General features: G+C 46.9%; 1 protein-coding gene across 2 annotated transcripts in view; it reads left to right on the top strand.

Annotated features, from left to right (window-relative positions):
* Nucleotides 1-19255, top strand: part of SAP30BP (SAP30 binding protein) — a 574361-nt gene extending 555106 nt beyond the window's left edge. For both annotated transcript variants that reach the window (XM_069654762.1, XM_069654761.1), the window contains 4 exons: nt 5888-5939; nt 16884-16942; nt 17228-17312; nt 17936-19255. In XM_069654762.1, coding sequence (XP_069510863.1) covers nt 5888-5939; nt 16884-16942; nt 17228-17312; nt 17936-18123 — 384 coding nt within the window. In that variant the 3' untranslated portion in view covers nt 18124-19255. The remainder of the gene's footprint in view (nt 1-5887; nt 5940-16883; nt 16943-17227; nt 17313-17935) is intronic.
* The last annotated feature ends 1311 nt before the right edge of the window (nt 19256-20566 follow it).

Here is a 20566-nt window from a genome sequence, read left to right as displayed (position 1 = left end):
GTGTGAATCCTGAAGTGGTGTTGCCGGTAGTACCTGAATCCTGAGTACGAGTGTGAAGTCAGTAGTGGCCTGGAAAAATGATCTGAAGAGCCCACGGTTACTCCATTAATCAGTGCTACAAGGAACTGATTAGCTGCAGGTCCAGTTTTAGAGGATTGAGAAGGAAAATCCTCTGCCTTTTTTAGTTGAAGGTTGGCACTATTGCTAGGGACTTGTTGCTGGATCGAAGCCCTTTCGATGGCTGGCAGCGAGTGAATTTGCCCGATTTGGATTCTCCGCTCCTGCTATAGTGGGCACGGTTGGCAGAGCAGTTATGAAGTGAGTTCTCAGTGGAATCGGCGGTCGGTGGAGTGTTCAGAGTGCCTGAGTGATTTATTCTCGTCTTTTAAGTCTCGGACGTCGATCTGAGGCCATTTGTACCCTTTGTAGCCTATGGAGTAGGTAATCCTGCAGCCCCAAGTATAGGCTGTTGGCATAATGTAGTGTTCAGAGTTCTAGTGTGAGCATTGCAATGGTTTTGTGCTAGAGGATCAGGCGGACGTGGCATTGAATTTGATTGCAAATATATACACATGATTGATGGTGCGTCTGACCATGTGAATTTAGAAGAAGCAACTCCTTGAAATGACTTTAGCCTATGGTTTTGATTGGGAAGCCGCTGTCGATCAGAAGATTTCGGACTTTTGTCCTAGGCAGAGGGTGAACGCCTATTTCTTCAGGCTAGGGCATTCATGTGGCACTCGGCGTGATGCTGCAAGTCATTAATTCCGTTTTTGTAGGATTAGGTTTCTTTCTTCATACAGGCGACCTGTGCTGATATCCAGCAGATTCATTATACAATTGTTGGTGAGAAGTTTTGGGTGTCATCAGAGTAGTTGAAGCATGTGATCCCTGAGTTCATAAGTTGCAAGAGCAGGGTCATGTAAACGTTAAATTAGAGAGGCACGACTAGATTCGGGATGCTGCAAGTGAGTTTATGGGAATCTGGCCTGAAAGGTCATGTTCTTTCTTTTAGTGCTTTTGGTCAGAAAAGTTATGTAGTATAGAATGCTTCCTCTTAACCAGATAGTAGTATCCCATGGCTGATGGTGTCAAACAGCAGAAAGCGTGCACTAGACAAATTGGCGTATTGAGAATATTTCCAATTCTTTTACTCCTGTTGGTCTGAATCCATGTTGTGACACATGGTGGATGCTGTTGCTTTCAATGTCCTTCCATAGTTGGTGTGAAATATACTTTTATGGATTTTTGTAATGTAATGGGCATTTGTGTAGGGCCTTTCACCATTGGTATGGTTTCAACGCTCTGTAGGTTAAATGCCCTTGGTGACTGAAGTCCAAGTATGGGTAAATAGTCAGTGGTCATAAATGTGTGTGTGCATTTTAGCCAATACGAAGGTAGTTGGGTATGGCCAAGTCCCTGCTAGTCGCCCATGTTGAGTAGGCATGTGGTTGGGTGCAGAGGTATTGTGGAGCGTATGTGCATGAGATATTTTATTATGCTATTTGAGCGTGGAGCCAGCTTTGAGAAGCAACAGAGCGCTACAACAGTACAGATGCATAACCGAGCACTTTTATGATGTAACTGCTATACAGCGAGGAATGGGATTCAGAGGGGCACAGACGAAGGGTACAGCTGTACCGGGGAGGAAAGGGCCAGGCGCATCTAGCAATTCAGGTGCCTCAAGGGGTGATGTGATGGCCTAGGTGCTGAGGCAGAGAAATTACTTGAAGAGGTCGCTCTTGGGTTCCTTTCTGAATTTTTGGAGCGTGGGGAAGAGTCTGATGCCGACGGCAAGGTGGTTTCATAATCTTGGGGCATAAGCAGAGAATGCTTGTTTTCTGGTCTTTTCCTTTTTGCAGCAGCAGATTTCAAGTCTGCACATATCCTGGCTTCTGGTGGTGTGCTGTCCCTCAGAGATGCTGAGTTTCTCCGCTAGGTAGTTTGGTGACTTCAGGACGACTGCCTTACAAATGATGCAGCAAGACTTAAAGGTGATTTGTGCTTGCAGTGGGAGCCAGTGAAGGTCGATGAGGGCTGGGGTGATGTGCTCGTATCTGCGTAGACTCAGGGGCACAAGGGGGGACAACGGGAGGCCTTTGTGGAGTGCATTGCCCCCATGCAAGTGGGATAGGACCAGTGCTTGAACGGTGGATCTAAAGCTTCCTGGAGGGAGGAAGGACTTGACTTTTCGCAGGAGGGAGAGCTCTTAGCAAGTTATGAGTTTTCTTAGCTATGTGTGTTTTGAAGGAGAGGTGTTTGTTGATGTGGAACCCGAGAGACGTGGTGTAGTAGGTGAGCTCAGGTCTGAATCCCTCAGAGTTCATGGTTGATAGCCAGGTCTGTATGTCTGGGTGTTCGATGTTGTTGGTGAGGAGTAGGAATTCGGTCTTGGAGGGGTTGAGCTTGAAGTATGCACTGGACATCCAAGACTGGATTAGCGAGAGGTAGGATTTGAGCCTATGGATGCCCTTGATGGAGTCGATCTTGCAGTACAGCTGTGTCTTAGCAGTGGTGGACAGTTGAGGTTAGGCGCCCTGACAGGAAATTGGATGTTTTGGGAGGCTTGGCAGTGGTGGACAGTTGAGGTTAGGCACCCTGACAGGAAATTGGATGTTAATGTTAAAGGACATTTGTACTGCACACTATCACCACTGAAGTGGTCCCCTGGCGCTCTGGTGGCTTTGGAAAAGGGGAGGAGAGGGGGTGGGTTAGTGGGAATAAGCTGGAAAAGTGCAAGAGAGCAGTGATGTGGTGTTGGCAGCCTCAGCCCGGTGGGTCCGTTGGCTGGGCTTGGGGTGTTTTATGGTCGTAGTCGTCGTGTGCTGTTGTGCAAGTCTGTGTGGTTTGTTTTGTTGTTGCATTGTTGTGAAGTTTGTGCGGATTGCTGCGTTTTAGGCTTGTGGTTGTGTTTGGTTATAGTTTGAGAGGTGTATGCAGAGGGATGGAATTGTTGGTTGGTTAGTTGGCATTGCTGTCCTTGCAATTGTGGGATACCATCTAGGTGCAGTACATGCTAACAGTCACACTTCTATCTAGATGTCGCGCAAGCTAAAGTTCAGAATTCCATACTAGTGTGGCACATGCTAACAGTCACATTTCTGTCTAGATGCGACGCAAACTAGGGTTCAGAATCCTGAGTGTGGAACATGCTAACAATCATATTTCTATCTGGGTGCAACGCGGGTCAAGCTTGAGAATTCCATCTAGGTGTGGCACATGCTGACAATCACATTTCTGTCTAGATTTGGCGCAGACTAAGCTTGAGAGTTCCATCTAAGTGTTGCATATGCGAACAGTCACATTCTATCTAGATGCGACGCAAGCTAGGTTCAGAATTTTAAGTGTGGTGCATGGTAGAATCACATAAGTTAACAATCACATTTCTGAAATTCCATCGAAGTTTGTTGGGAGGCTGCAGATGGGAGCTAGTTGTGGGCACCCTGCCAAGGTGTCCACGTCAAGGACTGTGATAAGAGTGAGTTTGCTACCATTAACAGATGTTTTGATTTGCAGTAAATAACGCTCAATCGAGCTTCACTAATTGTGTTTGTGTGCACAGTTAATGGTAGCAAACTCACTCTTATCACAGTACAGCTGTGTCATTGGCATATTGGTGAATGTGAATGTTGCGTGTGGCTAGGAGTGCTCCCAGCGGCTCGATGCATAGATTGAATATCACTGGGGAGAAAATGGAATCCTGTTGGACTCCACAGGTGACTGGTAGCATTGGCGATCTAGAGAAGTCCATCTGAACAAACTGCTGGCGAGGTAGGACTTGACCCAGCGTAGGACAAGGTTGCTGATTCCTATGCGCCGATGTAGGGTGTCCATAAGCGCCTGGTGGTCTACTGTGTCGAAAGTGGCAGAGGTCGATTAGAACCAGGAGGCAGGAGTTGCGATCATCAAGGATGTTGAGGGCATCGCCGACCACCTGTTTGGTTGCTGTCTCGATGCTGCATCTGGGTCCGAACCCGGATTGGTAGGCTTGGAGGAGATTGTTGGTGTCAACGTGTTGCTGCAGTTGTGCGGCTACCGCTTTCTCAGTCTTACCTAGGAAGGTTGTTGGGATCCAGAGTGGGCATCCAGAGTGTGAAGCTAAACCGAATTTATCGTGGGGGATAGCCACATTCTAAGTCTAGGGGTGTTGTGCTAAGTATGATTAGGAGGAGATGCATTGTGTGCAGCTAGACCAAAGTCTATTGTGGGGGATAGATGCATTCTAATGGCTGAGGTGTTGTGCTGAGTGTCATTGAGTAGTGCATCTATTGGAAGGGTGCAGAGAGGTCTCGGCTAGGATAGGCTAGACTTAAATTTCATCTCAGTGCAACACATTGCAAGCCGCCAAATCATTCAAAATTCGATACACTGCCAGACCCCAATTCCTCCAGAGGAGACACATTGCCACCCTCAAATCCATTCAAGTGCAACTCATTGCCCACCCTCAAATCCATGGTGAATAGTTTGTTGGGATTCAGTGTTTTCCTGGTCGCTGTCTGCTGTGAGTTTTTTGTGCAGTGGCTTGAGGGACAATCATTTGTTTGAGGGGAGGTATTGATAGTTCGGAAAGAGGGTGCATATTCTGTTTATGTAGACCCCTGCGGCATGGTTCTTCCGGTGAGCCTGCTGGGTTGTTGGAGCTGACCATGGTGAGGAAGTTGTGTGGTGAAGGATTGAAAAGCGGTTAGATTTGGCATTTATTTGGTTTCCTTTATGCTGTTTCCATTGCTGTGATTGGAGAAGGTGGTCATTTTCGAATGGTCCTGGATTTATGAATATTTGTGTCTCAGTGGAGTCAAAGTTCATCGAATGATGGTGGTGCTGGGTTTTTGAATTTGGGGAATAGTTTTGACGGCTACCCTTTAGGATCTGCTGTGCTGTATGTTTTAATGTCTGTGTAATGAGCTTTTGCTTTGATATGTTGCACTCTGAAAACCAGAGTTTGTTAATGGTAAGCAAATTACTCTCGGGGTAATTTCCCTTTTCATGAGTCTTTGGGTTTCTTTTCAGAGGCGGGCTTGTTTTCGGGTAAGCCATTTGGCAACATGTATCTCTTGGGAGACTATGAAGGACTACATTTGGGGCATTATATAAGAGGGGTTAGTTAACATTTCTGACTTTCATTAAGTGGTTTGTCCAGGGTTCTCATCTAGATTTCGATTGTTGGCTGGGGATGCTTCAATGCTTTCCACAAGGTTCTCCAGCTGGATCTCCTTCCAAGGCTCGATTAGTGTTGGAGGAGCTTTAATTGACTTTGGAAATGGTGGTATTTTGTTGCAGATACCGAATGGGATCGAGACGTGGTTTCACATGGGTAAGATAACTGCATAGGTGTGGGTCCTTTAACCAGTTGCTTGACTTGGAAGGTGCCAAAAGTTGCATAGATTGGTTGTGTGGCTGTTGTCTTCCTTTTCAAGTTAGTCTGAAATATCCCTATTGTGAGCTGTTTACGATCTACTTAAAGGTTGGCTACCGCATCAGCTAGGTTATGTTTGAAAGCTAAATTGTATGGAGGTGGTCGGTGGATGAGGAGGCAGCTCAGTGTAGTAGTGGGCAACCTAGAGATTAGAAGTGTTGTCAGTTGGCGAGATTGCTTATGGATTTAGGTGAAGGGCACCCGCCTACCCAGGTTTTCTGGTAAGATTTTTTGATATGTTTTTGTTTTCTCTGTTCAACGTTTCGAGAGTAAATTTATGTGTCATGCCATAGAATTTAGTGTATCTATATACTCTTCTAACAGTACTGATCGCAAAATGCCCTAAACTAAAAGCCTTCTTGAAATGACAATGGGATGTGCTGTTTTTTCAGTCGGAGATTGGCGCTGTGGTCTGATGAATGCATTTGTTCTTGGGGAAAGAGCTATTAATCACCACTCCTTTTCTTTCAGGACATGTTTGACCCTCACGGGTGGTCTGAAGACTCATACTATGAGGCACTAGGTATGCTCGTGTTCTTGCTTGCCGTTACTTTCCACACATATGTATTCTGGTAGCTACACATACCATGTTTGTGTGCAGTGTTTTATAATGCAGATTCACTTCTGAAGTACATTTTTCATTTTAAACGCAGATAAAACAAAGGCAAGATGGAGCATAAATAATACAATGAGAACATAACCAATGGAATCAGTACAAGCATGTGATAGAGCAACACATGCCCCAATCAAGTTACTAAAAGTAGGATAACCGTATAATGGAAAGAAAAAAAAAATCATGTATCATAAAAACACACCAATAATATACAGCAGGACCCCACTGCAACCCCAGCAGGGCCAAAAATGCACATAAAATAAACTATTACAAAGCACTTATCCTGTAAGAACATTAGTGCCACACATCCAGGAACTGCCCCAAATGTCATTGAATTTATCGGTTTCCCCTCTATGATTGAAAATGGCCCTTTTGTACATGCGCAAATTAAACAATAACTCAACCCATTCATCAATAGAGAATGAATTGGAGAATTGCCCTGCTTGCAAGAACATCCTCTTCGCAAACATGCAACTTTGCAGAAGCCAGATTTTCTTTGCAAACGACAGTTCTTCTAACATGATGATGAAAAGCGAAGCCCTTTTAGGAATGGTACACCCCAACAGGCCCCCTTCCCAAAAGTCTCTAGTCTTGTTGCAAAACCAGAGGAGGTGGCTCAACGTACCCCTTTCCTGCTTACATATCCAACATTAATCACTCTCCAGAAGGTGTCTCTTAAAATTTTGTTCTGGGGTCCACCACGTCCTGAAGAGTAGTTTAGTCTGAGGCCCTCAGACCCCAATCCATACTAGTCAGGCGAACAAAGTTGCATCATCTTTGCCAGCAGCCAGGGCCCATCACTTCACCTAGATCCCCGGCCCAGACATTTGCAAGTTTATAATCCCTGTTGTGATTTGACACAAGTGCATTGTACAAGGTGGCAGCCGGATGGGTGGCCAGGGCAGAGTTCCAGCATTGACCAGGCAACACTGTGTGGGTTCCGGCGATGCGTTAACAAGCTTTGCAGTTACGACCCCTTGTCAGCTGTTTGTATTCAGCTTAACTGCAATCTCGCAAATCAAACACACTGCTCAGACGCGTAAAGGGAATCCAGGTTCCATCCTCAAAAAGATCTTTGATGTACCGAACCCCACCCAAATACCATGACGGCCAGAAAAGGGCCTCTACCAGGACAGTCGTTAATGCTGGATTAAGCCAAATGGACGCCTCAGGGAATAGAAGCGGTTCGCTGCTCAGACGTTGATATTTTACACCAGCACTTAAGCAGGAAAACTAAGAGGGTTCAATGACCGAGAGCCGCTCGAGGTTGTGGACAAGAAATTTCTGGGTTCCAGCTAAGAGACGCAGTTGGATTCAAATGGAGCACATTAGTGAACCCTCACCATGCAACATAAATGCCTCACAGTGAGCGTGAGATAGTGTTGAAAAAATGTGGCATATATATACCACCCTGCTTCGATGGGAGCTGCATCTTACACAGGGCGAGCCCAGGCGGTTTGCCATACCACAAGAATTTCTGTATAAGCGCGTCAAGCTCCTTGAAGATGCATTGAGGATGCATTTTGTTATCTTGAGGTGAATCATGGAAAGAACATTATTGATTGTTGGCGCCATGTCATTTTGATGCAATTGATCTTTCCCCATAGCGAAAGTTTCAGAAGTTTAGTCAACAAGTATTCAAAGTTAAGTTTTGGCGAAAAGCTACACCTCCGGGCCAATCGAAATCCTTAAGTAATTCAACCTTTCAGGACACCACGTAAACTCCAGATGGTCAAACGTACGACATTCATGTTCCAGTGATAGGAAGCACCTCTGACTTGCTTGTATCTGAAGATTTTCGGAGAAACAACCGGCTAAGTCAGACTTATCCTTCTTCAATAAGATAGTCACCAAAGCATGCCTCATGGATACAGGCAAAGCCCCACTGTTGAACGATGCGATGTGCACACCACATAGCAGTTGAAGTGCATAGTCTAATTCCGCCAGGAGCCCATCAGCACCAGACGTCCTGTTCCATCTCAGATCTGATATTGCAGGGCGGATGTCTTTCAGCGATATTGGGACTTCCAGTGCAGCAGCAAGGTCATCTGACAGCCAAGGGATTTGAGTCTGTTCCAAAAACTTAATTCCGTCGTTCCCACATGTGGTCTTTGAATCAATAAACGTTCATAAAATCCCCGGAACACTACTTTTTTTTTTTTTTGAAGTTTTTTTTAAATTTTTTTTTTCAAGTTTTTATTAGAACCAAACAACCAACAACCAGCATTCAGTAAAGCTTATGACGTTTCAATTTAAACACGTTTGACAACCTAAAACACTACACTCCCAATCCCACCCCCCCTTATGAGCCTGTGTGTTCTTCACTTTCAGTATCTGCTCCGTGCGGTTGGGCATCGCTGCCTTCAGATTCAGCTGGATCTGATACTGCTCCAAACAATTCAGCTATCAATAGTTTCCACGCCATGAGGGAGCCCATTTCCTCATCCCCAGTATTACTACTAGCCTCTTGCCACACCACCGTTTCAGCCTCCGCCCATTTTTGTAGGTCCCTCCACCAGACTTCCACTCGTGGCCTGTGACACCCCTTCCATCCCATGGCAATCCTTCGTTTCGCAAGTACGTATGCCAAGTCTTTCCATTTCTCTACATGTTTAAGTTTCTTCGCTCTGGGATACCCTCCCAACAAGCAAGCCCAGGCCGAGTCTATCTTGAGCATGACCCCCTTTGCCGCTAACCTCTGCGCCACTTCGCCCCAGTAGCTTCCGATTACCGGGCACGCTCAAAACATATGTATCATGTCAGCGCTCTCATCGTCACACTTAGGGCACGCCTGGCGCCCGACATTTCGGAACTTCGATATTCTAAGAGGGGTCATGTATGCCCTGTGCGTAACATATAGCTGTATTTGTTTAAACCTGGCATTTCTCGACACCTTCTTATGATATCCCAAAGCCCGTTGCCACATCCCATCTTCAATCGGGGCTCCCATTTCTGTTTCCCATTCCAATCTCAAGTGCCCCAAGTCCTTCCCCACCTTGGTCATCATCATCTCATACAGCCTTGAGACCTCATGCCCGCCCTCCGATATATCATATATTACCCCTGCCGTAGCATCCGGTTCCTCAGCTAATGACATTTCAGGCCACATACTACGAATCTTCTGCACTAGTACATGAAAAGTGACATATTGGCCTACGTGTAGTCCCGTCTCCCCCCCCCCCCCCCCCCCCGAGTCCTTCAAAGTTCATAATAGTCCCGTCTCGCCACATGTCTCCTAGCGTGACCAGTCCCACTGATTCCCAGTAGGTCCTAATAATTACTCTCAGCTGCCTGTCCCCCTCCACCAGTGCGACCAACGGTATCTGCAGAACACACGGGAAAGGGTCCCCCATCATCCGGAAGGCTCGCCGTCACATATTCCGCCCCAGCAACAGCATTCTAGGGCGCTCCTTCATTTCCGAGCTAGCCACCCAGATAATTTCCCGCAAATAAAAAGGAGTACAGTTCCTCCCAAACAACCTGTGCTCAGGGGTCTCGTCATCCGAGAGCCACTTAGCCACGTATTGCAGTTGTGCCGCAACATAGTAAACCTCAAAATTAGGCAGGTTAATACCGCCTTTCTTGTAGAAGTTCTGCAGCTTCCATAATGCAACTCTATTCCGGATACCGTGCCACAAAAAGTCCCTGCACATACTATTCAGCTTTACAAAAAACTTCTTAGGTATCATGTATGGGATATTGTTAAAATAATGCAACAGCCTAGGTAAAACCACCATCTTAAGCATAGCACCTCGGCCCATCATCGCCAGAGGCAACCTCTCCCAGAACCTCATGCATTTCCCGATTTTCCCAATAGCTATTTCCGTGTTGCGCCTATGTTCCTCCTCTACCGTGTGATACACATCTATTCCCAGGTAGCGAAAAGAGCTCACTGCCCACGGGACCTGCAACACCGGCAACCCTTCTGCCTGAATTCCCACATAGCTACCCAGCGGGAATATACTAGATTTCTGGGGGTTCACCGCTATACCGGACAGCCTGGCATACCTCTCCATTACCTCCAAAACATATTGAAGATTTTCCTCCGGGTATTTCAGATATAGTAACATATCATCTGCATACAAGGATATAAAATGTCGTTCCCCTCCCACCTCTATACCGATTGGGTCATATTGTTGCCTAAGATAGATTGCTAAGGGCTCCAGGGCTAAAATATAAAGCATCGGGGACCAGGGACAGCCCTGTCTAGTGCCTCTGCCCAGCCGCCACCTTTCAGACACCACCGAACCCGTTCGAACTCTAGCCAGCGGTTCATTGTATAGTATTTTAGCCCAACTGATATAGCCTGGCCCCACTCCATATCCTGCTAGGGCCGCCAGCAACCATGGCCACTTAACCGAGTCGAACGCCTTAACTGCGTCCAGTGCCACAATCGCCATTTCGCCATCGTTATTGCACCCCCATTCGACCACTCGATGGAGCCGTCTGTGATTGTGGGTGATGTTCCTGCTCGGGACATAGCCCGTCTGGTCTGGGTGAATTAACTTGCCGATTACTTTTCACATTCTGTTGGCCAGGACAGCCGTCAGTATCTTACTGTCCTGGTTCAACATCGACAAGGGCCTGTAGGAGCCGCAATCATGTCCCGATTTATTGGGCTTGGGGAGCGGTATTATAATCGCCTCCCTAAGTGATTCTGGCAACCGTCCCACCTCCAACGCCTCGTTGAGCATTTCCAGCATGGGGGGGAGCACTTCCTCCCCGTACACCTTATAGAATTCGCTGGGGAACCCGTCTGCACCTGGAGCCTTGCTAGTGGGTAACTGCCTTACGACCCCCTTAAGTTCCTCCAAAGTAATCGGTGCATCCAGCTCTTCTCTCTCCTCGACGCTAACTTGGGGCAGGCCAATATCTTCCAGTACCTTATTTATCTCCTCATTGCTGCCCCCCTCTTCGTCCTCATACAGCACCTTATAATATTCGGCAAATGCCCTATTAACACCTTCTTGGGTGTCTACCGTGACGCCCTCTGCATTGGTCACAGTCCGAATCGGAGATCTAGGGGTCTCGCTCTTATACAACCACGCTAGGAGCCGGCCCGATTTATCTCCCCCTGCATGCTGCCTCTCTACTTACTTTTTGTAATTAAGGTTACAGAGCCTATCCCAGTATTCCGCGCACTGCTGCTGCAATCTGAGCACTACTTCTGTATCAGCCGCGCCCCCTCCCAACTCTCTTTCCAGCTCGATTTCGGCTTTATGCAGGTCAGCTAGAACTCCACCCATCAGTCCCTTTGACTTCGGAATGGCAGCCCCCCGCATCACAACCTTGAAAGCCTCCCATAAAGTACCCACAGACTTTACGCTCCCAGTATTCACCTCGAAATAGGCAACAATCTCCTCTCTCATATTCTCTCTGAAAACTGGGTCTTTAAGCGCCTCCGCTCGGAGGCGCCACGTCGGTATTCGCGCCCTCGGGGGGCAATACTGCCACCCTAGGACCAAAGGCGAGTGATCCGATAGGACTCTCGCTTTATAATCTATATGGGTGCTCTCAGTGGCTACGTCTGGAGTGGCAAAGATATAATCAAGCCTCGTGTGCAGTTGATGCGGAGCCGAGTAGTGCGAGTATTGCCTCTCACCGGGGTGTCTCGTTCTCCACACGTCTACCAGGCCAAAGTCATCCAGCAGCGCCTGCAATACTTTAGCCGCTGGGTTGGGCCTGTCCGTCCTATCATCCGACCTATCTACCCTAGGATTCAATACACAATTAAAATCCCCCCCCCCAGATCATCGCACCGCCCATACACGCACTCAATTTGGTACACAGTTTCCTAAAGTATGCCGCCGTATTTTGGTTAGGGGCATATGTATTAACAATGCACACTTCTTTGTTCTCTATCAGCCCCCTCAACATAACCAACCTCCCATCCTCATCCACCTCTTCTTCCATCAGCTTAAATGGGACATGCAGAGCCACCCAGACCAGAACCCCCCTTGCATAGGCAGATTACGATGTACCCACCACAGTTCCTCTCCATTTCCTCCCAACAAGCTCCACTTTCTCTCGCGTCAGGTGCGTCTCCTGTAACAGAGCGATGTCTATCTTATGTCGCTTCAAATGTAGCATGACCTTATTTCGCTTCAAATAACTGTTGAGCCCTCTCACATTCCAAGTTAATATCTTAAGGTCCCCCATGGTTCATCGGTAGTTCCCCCTTCTAGTCAGCCCACCCTCCCACACCAAACAAACTCCTGGTTTTAGTTCTTCCCAAAGGCTCATATTTAAACTTGAACGCCCAAAACTCCCGTCCCCTCCCTTAACCAAAATATACCAAACCACTGCACACAACCCCCCCCCCCACCTCAAAAAGTGCCCAGCTCCATCCCTGGATCTCAGGCTCCCCCGCGTTTGGACCTCCCCTGGAACCCCAGGTCAAGACCCCAGCAGGGTGTCACCACACTATTGGTGACCTAACTAATCTCTAAATGGGGGTATGCAGAGTAGCTCTACCAGGCTCTTAATAAAGCAACAATCAAGGTGCTCAGTCTCATTGTCTATGGTCTCAGGTTTTACCGGCCGCCGGGCCACATCACTGACTATAATCTAGTCCCATAGTTCCATGCTGCCCTCAGTGCAGTTGCGCCCGCTGCCGATTACGTATCTGCGCCATCTCCTCCTTTCGCCTGGACGTCCGATTCCTGCGGGCTTCCTACCATATCAAGCCATCCTATGGCATCATTCGGGGAATCAAAAAATAGAGTTCTGTTCTTGTAAAAGACTTTCAATTTCGCTGGGTAAAGCAACATGTATTTATGGCCCGCTTCTCGCAATCTCCTCTTGACCACTCCAAAATTCAACCGACTTCGCTGCACCATCAGGGTATAGTCCGGGTAGACCGTTATATTGGCCGCTCCTCTTTGGATTGTCCCTCCCTTGCGGGAGTGCTCCAGTATCCTTTCCCTGTCCCGATAGTTTAGGATCTTGGCAATCACTGGCCTAGGCGGGTTACCTGGCGGCGGCTTCCTCATCAGAGCTCTGTGCGCCCTCTCAACCGCGAACTCTTGAGACAGCACCCCTCCAGGTATTTCCTGCAGCAACATGGATTCGATTAACTCCGTGGGGTTGTGCCCTTCTGCACCCTCCGGTATACCCACAATGCGAATGTTATTTCTCCGGGCGCGTCCTTCTGCTTCCTCCGCACTGTTCTCCAAATTGCCCACCCGCTGCACCAGGGCGTGTAGTTCAGACTTGTGCGATGCACAATCCGCCGTGTTAGGGCCCACCTCTTTCTCTAGGTTATCCGTGCGTTCCGCCAGGGCCCGGACGTCCTGCCGCAGAAGGTTCACCTCTTCCTGCACCTCTCCTACCTTGCGGTCCAGTGCTGTCTTCAATTCAGTCACAGCCAGTTCCAGCTTCGTCTCCCAGGCCAACTTAAGATCTGCGATCGCAGCCAGGACCTCCTGATTCGCACTCGTGCCCGCGATGCCACACACGGGGGCCCGGCGGGGTCCTGGCATATTCATCCAGCGTAGGCTGCTTCGCCTTTGTTCTCGGAGGCTTATTTGACATGGCGCTACCACTAAAGGACATAGGCAGCCCTGCCACTTGTGGACCGCAGTTCCAACAGGTGTAACCCGCTACAGTTTCACGTGTCTAGGGGGGACACCTTAGAGAAATTCCGGGTCCCGCTCCCAATCACAGCAGAGGGTTATGCGCTCCTGCTTGATCACAAGAGCCCCCTCTACTGTTCCTTTGTGCTTCCCCGAGGGTGTCCCTTAGCCTGTGTCTGTGCCTCTGATGGGTAACTGTCACACTTGTGTGCCCCAGTGTCTTTTCTCTCTGATCGACCCCCCAGGTACAACTTGGGTCCTTCCTTTCTTCTATCTCCCTCTCCACATGTGGTGTTCCCCAGGGGGTCTATCCTCTCGCCCTGGCTTTTTAACCAATACCGGGCAACGCTCGCTTACTGCATCTCAATGTTCGGCTCAACTTTCGAGTGCTATGCTGACGATAACCAACTCATTTTCAGGCTTCCTTCAGCCTCCTCCTCTCCTTCCCTCCTCTCTAATTATCTAATCGCCATTCAAAATTGGTGTGCCGCCAATGATCTATGTCTAAATGCCAACAAGACTGAGAACCTCCTTATTGGAACACCGTCTCCATCCTTTCCTCTCACTCTCTGGCCGGCCTCTCTTGGCCCTCGTCCCACCCTCACTTGCGCGGCTAAGAACCTTGGGGTTATCTTTGACTCTACACTTTCCTTCTCCGCACACATCTCTGATGTCTCCAAAAAATCTAACTTTTTACTCCATCTCCTTAGAGGTACTCTACCTTTCCTCTCCTTCCCTCAAAAGCTCACTGTCTCCCAAGCACTGGTTCTTTCAAGACTGGATTACTCTAACAGCCTCTTCCTAAATCTACCTGCCTCCACTCTCCCCCCTCTACAACTAATCCAGAACAGGACTGCGAGACTTGTCCTTGGCCTCAAGCCCTGGGATTGTATCTCTCCAGCCTTGAAATCCCTTCATTGGCTCCCAGTGGATGCAAGGATTAAATTTAAAACCCTCTGCATTGTCCACAAGGCTTTCTGGGGCCTGGGTCAAAAATACCTTCAACTATCCCTCCGTAAATACCTCCCCTCTCCTCTACTTCAAACTCCCTCAAGGTTAGTCGTTTTGCAAAAATAAAACGAGCTGGGGGTAGATCCCTGTCTTCGGCTGGTGCCTCCATTTGGAACAGCCTCCTGGCCCCCTTGAAACTTGAGGAAAAACATCTTCGGTTCCGGAAACTTCTCAAGACCTTCCTCTTTGCCTCTGCCTTTGCCCCCCTTCTCCCCTGTTGATCTGTTTGTTCTCATGGCATTGTGCACCTGGCCACCCTCTGTTCTTTTGGGCCCAGGTATCGGCTCACCCTGTCACCCTCCTGCACTGCCTCCAGGCCACCATCTGCACTAGGGTTTCTGTATCTGTACCCATACAGTCCAGTCCCTCTCCCACGTTTCTTCTGCACTTATCAGATATACCTTTCTGACTAACTTTTACCTGCCACTTGCTGGTTGCACTACCATGGTTTAAAGCCCTTATTTATTATTTATTCTATTTAATATTTATATGTTTTTCTCTCCTCTGCTTCGCACGTTCCACTCCCCCCACCCTGCACTTTTCCCTCCCATTTTCCTTTCCCTTGCACTTGCGCTTTCTTAAATGTCACTGGGCCTAGTAAGATCGCTGTTTTTTTTAATCTCCCTTGTTCCCCTCCCTTTCTGCCTGGTCGCGCTCTGAAACACTCGTGTACGAGCGCGATATGAATAAAATATAATTTCATTTAATTTGATTTCATTGCAATACTCGTATGTCTCCATAAGAAAGTCTTGGCGTGTATCCCAGCGAGAGGCGGATCGCCACTGGCGCATGATCAGTAACTCCAATAAGACTAATATCTGAGTCAAAGGAACTAGGCGTCATGCCCAGAAGTAAAAAATAAATCAATCCTCAATTAGACGTCATGGTGTGCCGAATGAAAACTGTAATCCCTTTCCTTTGGGTGCTCCAGGTGCCGTATGTCCGACAGGTGAAGTTCAGTAATCAAGTTGTCAAGCGATCGTTTACTCTTCGCTGGCAGCCTGGACCTGGCACCATTGGAGTGGTCACGCATTGGATCAATAACTAGCTTAAAATCTTCCACCCTCAAGACCCACCCCCCCACCCCACAAATGATAGTCCACATAATAATTTTGGATATGTTGAGCCAATTCATGAAAAAAACAGGGTTCATCAGAGTTGCAGGCATACACACAGCAAAATCAGTGTTGTGGATCTTAACATTAACGGAAACAATCCTGCCATCTGTATAGGTCTTTTAATGGCAAATCTTTTTTAAATAGTATAGATACACCCCTCCTACTTGCCGAGAATGTGGAAAAGTTTGTCCCACCGAACTCCGCCTAAGTTTACAAGCCTCAACATCATGGAGATGGGTTATCCTGAAGCATAGCAACATCACATGACATTCAGGCAAGACAACACGTTTTACAGGATTATTCATATCATTAACATTCCATGATGTCAAATTCATGTGCCCCACTGACGTGGTTTTCAAAGATGACCTATCAACTAGATGTGTCGCGTAACGAAAAACAAACCAAAAAATTGAAAAAACAAGCCTCAGCCCCAACAAGGCAAGGACGAACAGGAAAATCCTGTTGGTAGTCACATGTGGACGAACCACCAAAAGGCAGTACAAGAAACAGGACATACATAATGAACATTTGAAAGGTGTACCCACCACCCAGCAGGTATAACGTACTGCAAGTATAAATCACTTTAAAAATATTGAAAACACTAAGTAAAGGGCATCACTAAATCCATGCAAACCTACAAGATCAAGCCATATCAGCCATGCGAAAGTAAAGCCACCCGCACCTGGTCAATGAATACAAAATGCTTTAAACCCCCACCCTAACAACACACAGAGCACTACTTGATCCAAGGCATGTAAGAACTAATCACAGAATCAGGCCCCACCTCCAGCCCCACAATCCAATAAAGGAGCACATGCAGACCAAGCCTCTAAATTATCACTCCAGTTGACTGATTCGGGTGCAAAGCTGGAGCTACCAATCCACACATCCAAACAGCACACACAAGTAAGTCATCCAAAGCCTACACTGTAGCCCGAAGGCGGGGACCTATAAATGATTGCTCCAAACAGAGCTTTGCCCTTGAGAATGGAGTACTGCATACAGCATACTGCAAATTCATTTCTGTGTAGTTGGGTGAATCTTTGTTTCCCTTTCTCATCATGCTGCCCCTTTCTCTGCCCCCATGTTCCTTAAGCTCTCCCTGCTTCTCTCGCACCCCATTTCCCATTTTATATGTTTCTATTTTTCAGCGAAAGCACAGAAAATCGAAATGGAAAAACTGGAAAAAGCCAAAAAAGAACGAACTAAGGTAAGTATTGGAACAAGCCAGAAGCTGAAAGGCTCACTGTCTTGCGGTCACTGCCATCCCTTTTCCTTTCACAAACGTGGGGGCAGCACTTCCCTGTGACATTGGAAGGCCATATGATGCAAAGTCCTCGCTGAGTACAGTGATGACATGGGGAATGGTTTGGAAATGGCTTGGGCCTCCTGTTTACTTTAAGTATTACATTTGTGGTGACAGTTTTGTTGTTGATATTACATTTTTTCAGCTCATGTACACAGACATTTTAAGTTGATCTCTCTTTCTATGCAGATTGAGTTTGTGACGGGGACCAAAAAGGGTACTGTCACCACTACTTCGACAACTACCACCACAGCTTCAAACACTGCTGGCACAGGTAAAGTGGTCTTCATTAGCTGCTGTCACTTTTAAACTTAACTTACTCCTTCGTCTTCTGCAGAAAAGGCAGAGGCCAACCACACGTCTATCTTTAAGAACTCTCCCATGCCCCTCTTGCTTTGCCGGTTAAATACAATCTGTCCTCTGTGTCTGCATTGAACTGTACCTTATTCCTTCATTCCTCTGATGCTTAGGGAGCTGGTCAAGTTGGCACATGTACCCAGTTAAGATCTAGTATGTGATCTTTACTGGAAATTGAATGGGGCTCGTGTACACTGTGCAACAAGGAGCACATTTTTATTTCTGAAGTTTCAAAATACACAGTCATACACACTTAAGATATTTGGCAGTTTGTGGTATTGTGTGACTGTCAGGCCAGTTTCTTGCCATCTTGGAGCACTGACCTCCAAGTTTGGGATTCTTCTCATAGATTTGAGGATCTGCACAGATGTGCTCGTGCTCCAGTACGTTGATGGGCTATTTAGCTGAGGGAGGGCTGGGAGGTGCAATTTGTATTTCCTTCCTTCCGCCACATCTACCTGTGCAAGTCTTAATTCATGAGGGAGAGATTTTGCTCACTAATGTCTTTAATCTCAATTCCTTACTTATTTGTTTCATAAGGTGCAGATGCTCAGAAGAGGAAAAGCAAGTGGGACTCTGCTGTTCCTGTCACGACCATGGCTCAGCCAATAATCCTTACCACCACAGCAACCCTGCCAGGCGTCGTCACGGTGACAACCAGCACCAGTGGCTCTAAGACCACAATCATCTCTGCTGTGGGCACAATCGCAAAGAAGGCAAAGCAGTGACTTTAGAAAGCCTGCTTAAACATTGCTACATGGACTTGAGATTTATGTGGAGGAAAGGGCCCATATTTTTATTTCCCCAACGTGTTAAGGCGTATAGAAGATTTCAAGTGACCCTACAAGGACTTAACATTTAGTCAACCCATCCCTCCTGTGGAGTGGAGGAAAGTGCTTTTGTTTGTGATGGACGGGACCCCGCAGCTGCTACATCACTCTTATTCAATTCCAGGCTTCCTTCTGTTTGACTGTTAATTCACATGTGATAGTAAGTGAAGGTGGACAATGACCAAGAATGATGGCCTAATAGAAATGCAGATATTGAGATGGAGGAGGGATACATGTAGATAAGATACCAGCATTATAACTTTTGAGATGTTTTGTGGGATATTCAGGAGCTTTATGGCCACCCATGCGCTTGTGCAGAACGTCCTGAGATGTTTTAATTTCATTGAGTAAAGAAATATCAAATGAGGACTTCAAGCCATGTGTATCCTGCACCCCAGGTTTCTGTGTTGCTCCTGCTCAGACAACTTGAAAAGACAGAGGCTGCTTGGATTTGGAGGTGTACTATTGCTTTAATAGGTCTACAAAAGGCTTATGGAAATTTGAAGAATACAAATCAGTACTAAAACTTTATTTTTTGGCGGAGTTCCTGTTTGCATTCCCTCATTACTCTTTACTCATGAATTCTTTGAGCACAGCACAAAGCATATTGGCTTTTCTAGCCTGTCCTCATTAGTCTTCAGGCCTGTTAAGTGCATGCATTGTGGAGTCAAACGTTGGGCATCCCCGTCCTTAATGATTAAGAAAATAATAGCAAGAATACTTCTCATCTTCCTTCAACACTTCAAAATAGTCACTTAAATTGTTTTATTTTGTGCATATTTTTATTATGTTATGCAATGACATTGTAAGTATCCCTATCAACGTAACCATTGGTAAGTTAGTACTACATTAGAGCAGAAATTACAGTTGATTTAATGAAAAAGCATGGTTGCTTGGCAAAAAATGTTTGATTTCCAGGCCTTGCGTCTCTGCCAACTACCAGCCCCTTCCTTCGTTCTACTTACCGCCCTTGACCAGTGATGAAAGAAAGGTAAATTATTCTAAAAAAATAAAGCGTTTGTATACGTCAGTGTTTCCAATGTTATGCAGTATGTGGAGAGTTTGTGTGAGTGTATGGTGTGTTTGAGAGTGAGTTTGCATGGCATGTGAGTGTATGTGCGCACACACACGACGGATGCACACATGTTTGGCAGTTTGCCAATGTTACCCTACAGCAACACCTGGAGGTGAAAGATTTTCATGAAGACATCACTGATGTAAATAGGACCCTGCAAACAGTCACTGCACATAGAAACACAAACACATCTCCACCTTGGGAGCAGGGTACTTGGACACATCCATGGAAAGACCCCTTAATCTGTTTCAAGAGGGCAGGGCTGGCTTTTAAAGACACGGTCCACATTGAAAGCAAGGAAAACTCTACCAAATCTGACACAGCTGATCGTAGTACAGAAATTATAGAGTCAAGGTGTAGGACGAGGGACCCACAGGGTATGTAAACATATGCCCAAAAGATGCATGTGGGTATTTCGAAGAATTGTCTCAAGCTGAGTTTAGAAAGAGTTCCCGATTCAGGAGAGAAATGGGAGGCAAATGGAGGAAAAGCAAAGTTGTCTGGGGACGAAAGGTGGAAGGAACATCAGGAGGTGGCTGGAGGAGAGAATTGAGAAGCGAACATCAGGAGGAGGCTGGGAAGAGCAGGCAGAAGCCAGAACCATTAAATGCAGAGGATAGAAGGTAAATCATGGTGGTCTGAATCTGTTGTGCACCCAATGGGGAGAGGAGGAAAGAGCATGTAGTGTGGAGTGTAAAAGGGCTAAAAGCAGAACAGGAGCGGAGAGACAGGGAAGATATCTTGGCCAGAGTGACTCCTCATGGGGAACCTCAAACAGACTTCTTCTGCCCCACCTCAGAGTTCACACTTTTCACAACTGAAAGACTGAAGTCCTTCCTACGAATCACCACAGAGACAACGCCATCGCTCCAGAACTTGCAAGAAGCATCAGGGGATGCAGTGCCGTAACATTACCAGGAGGCCATATATGCAATGTTGCTTTGAGAGGAGAACCAAAGAGGAACCTGAAATCTTATAAGACTTGTGGAACAATTGCGAAAAGAATGTCCTGCCAATTTTATGTTTGATATTCTTTGCTTAAGTTTGGCTTAAGGTGTTCTTGTTTTGGGGGCTAAGGAAAGGGACAAAGAGGTTCCCGGAGAAGAGCTTTACCTTGAAGCTCGGCCCTAGCCCCACAACTATGATTCTCTGTCCAGTAAGGGATATACAGTAAGAATAAACTCATTTAATGCACAACCCAGGTTGATCTGTTGATCAATGTTAAGAGTATGACGCACCCTACAAAAACGGACAGACGGCTAGCAA

Source organism: Ambystoma mexicanum, chromosome 3q (assembly GCF_040938575.1).
Source record: "Ambystoma mexicanum isolate Mex_15411 chromosome 3q, UKY_AmexF1_1, whole genome shotgun sequence".
Classification (NCBI taxonomy): Eukaryota; Metazoa; Chordata; class Amphibia; order Caudata; family Ambystomatidae; genus Ambystoma; species Ambystoma mexicanum.
This window is presented reverse-complemented; position numbering and strand designations above follow the sequence as displayed.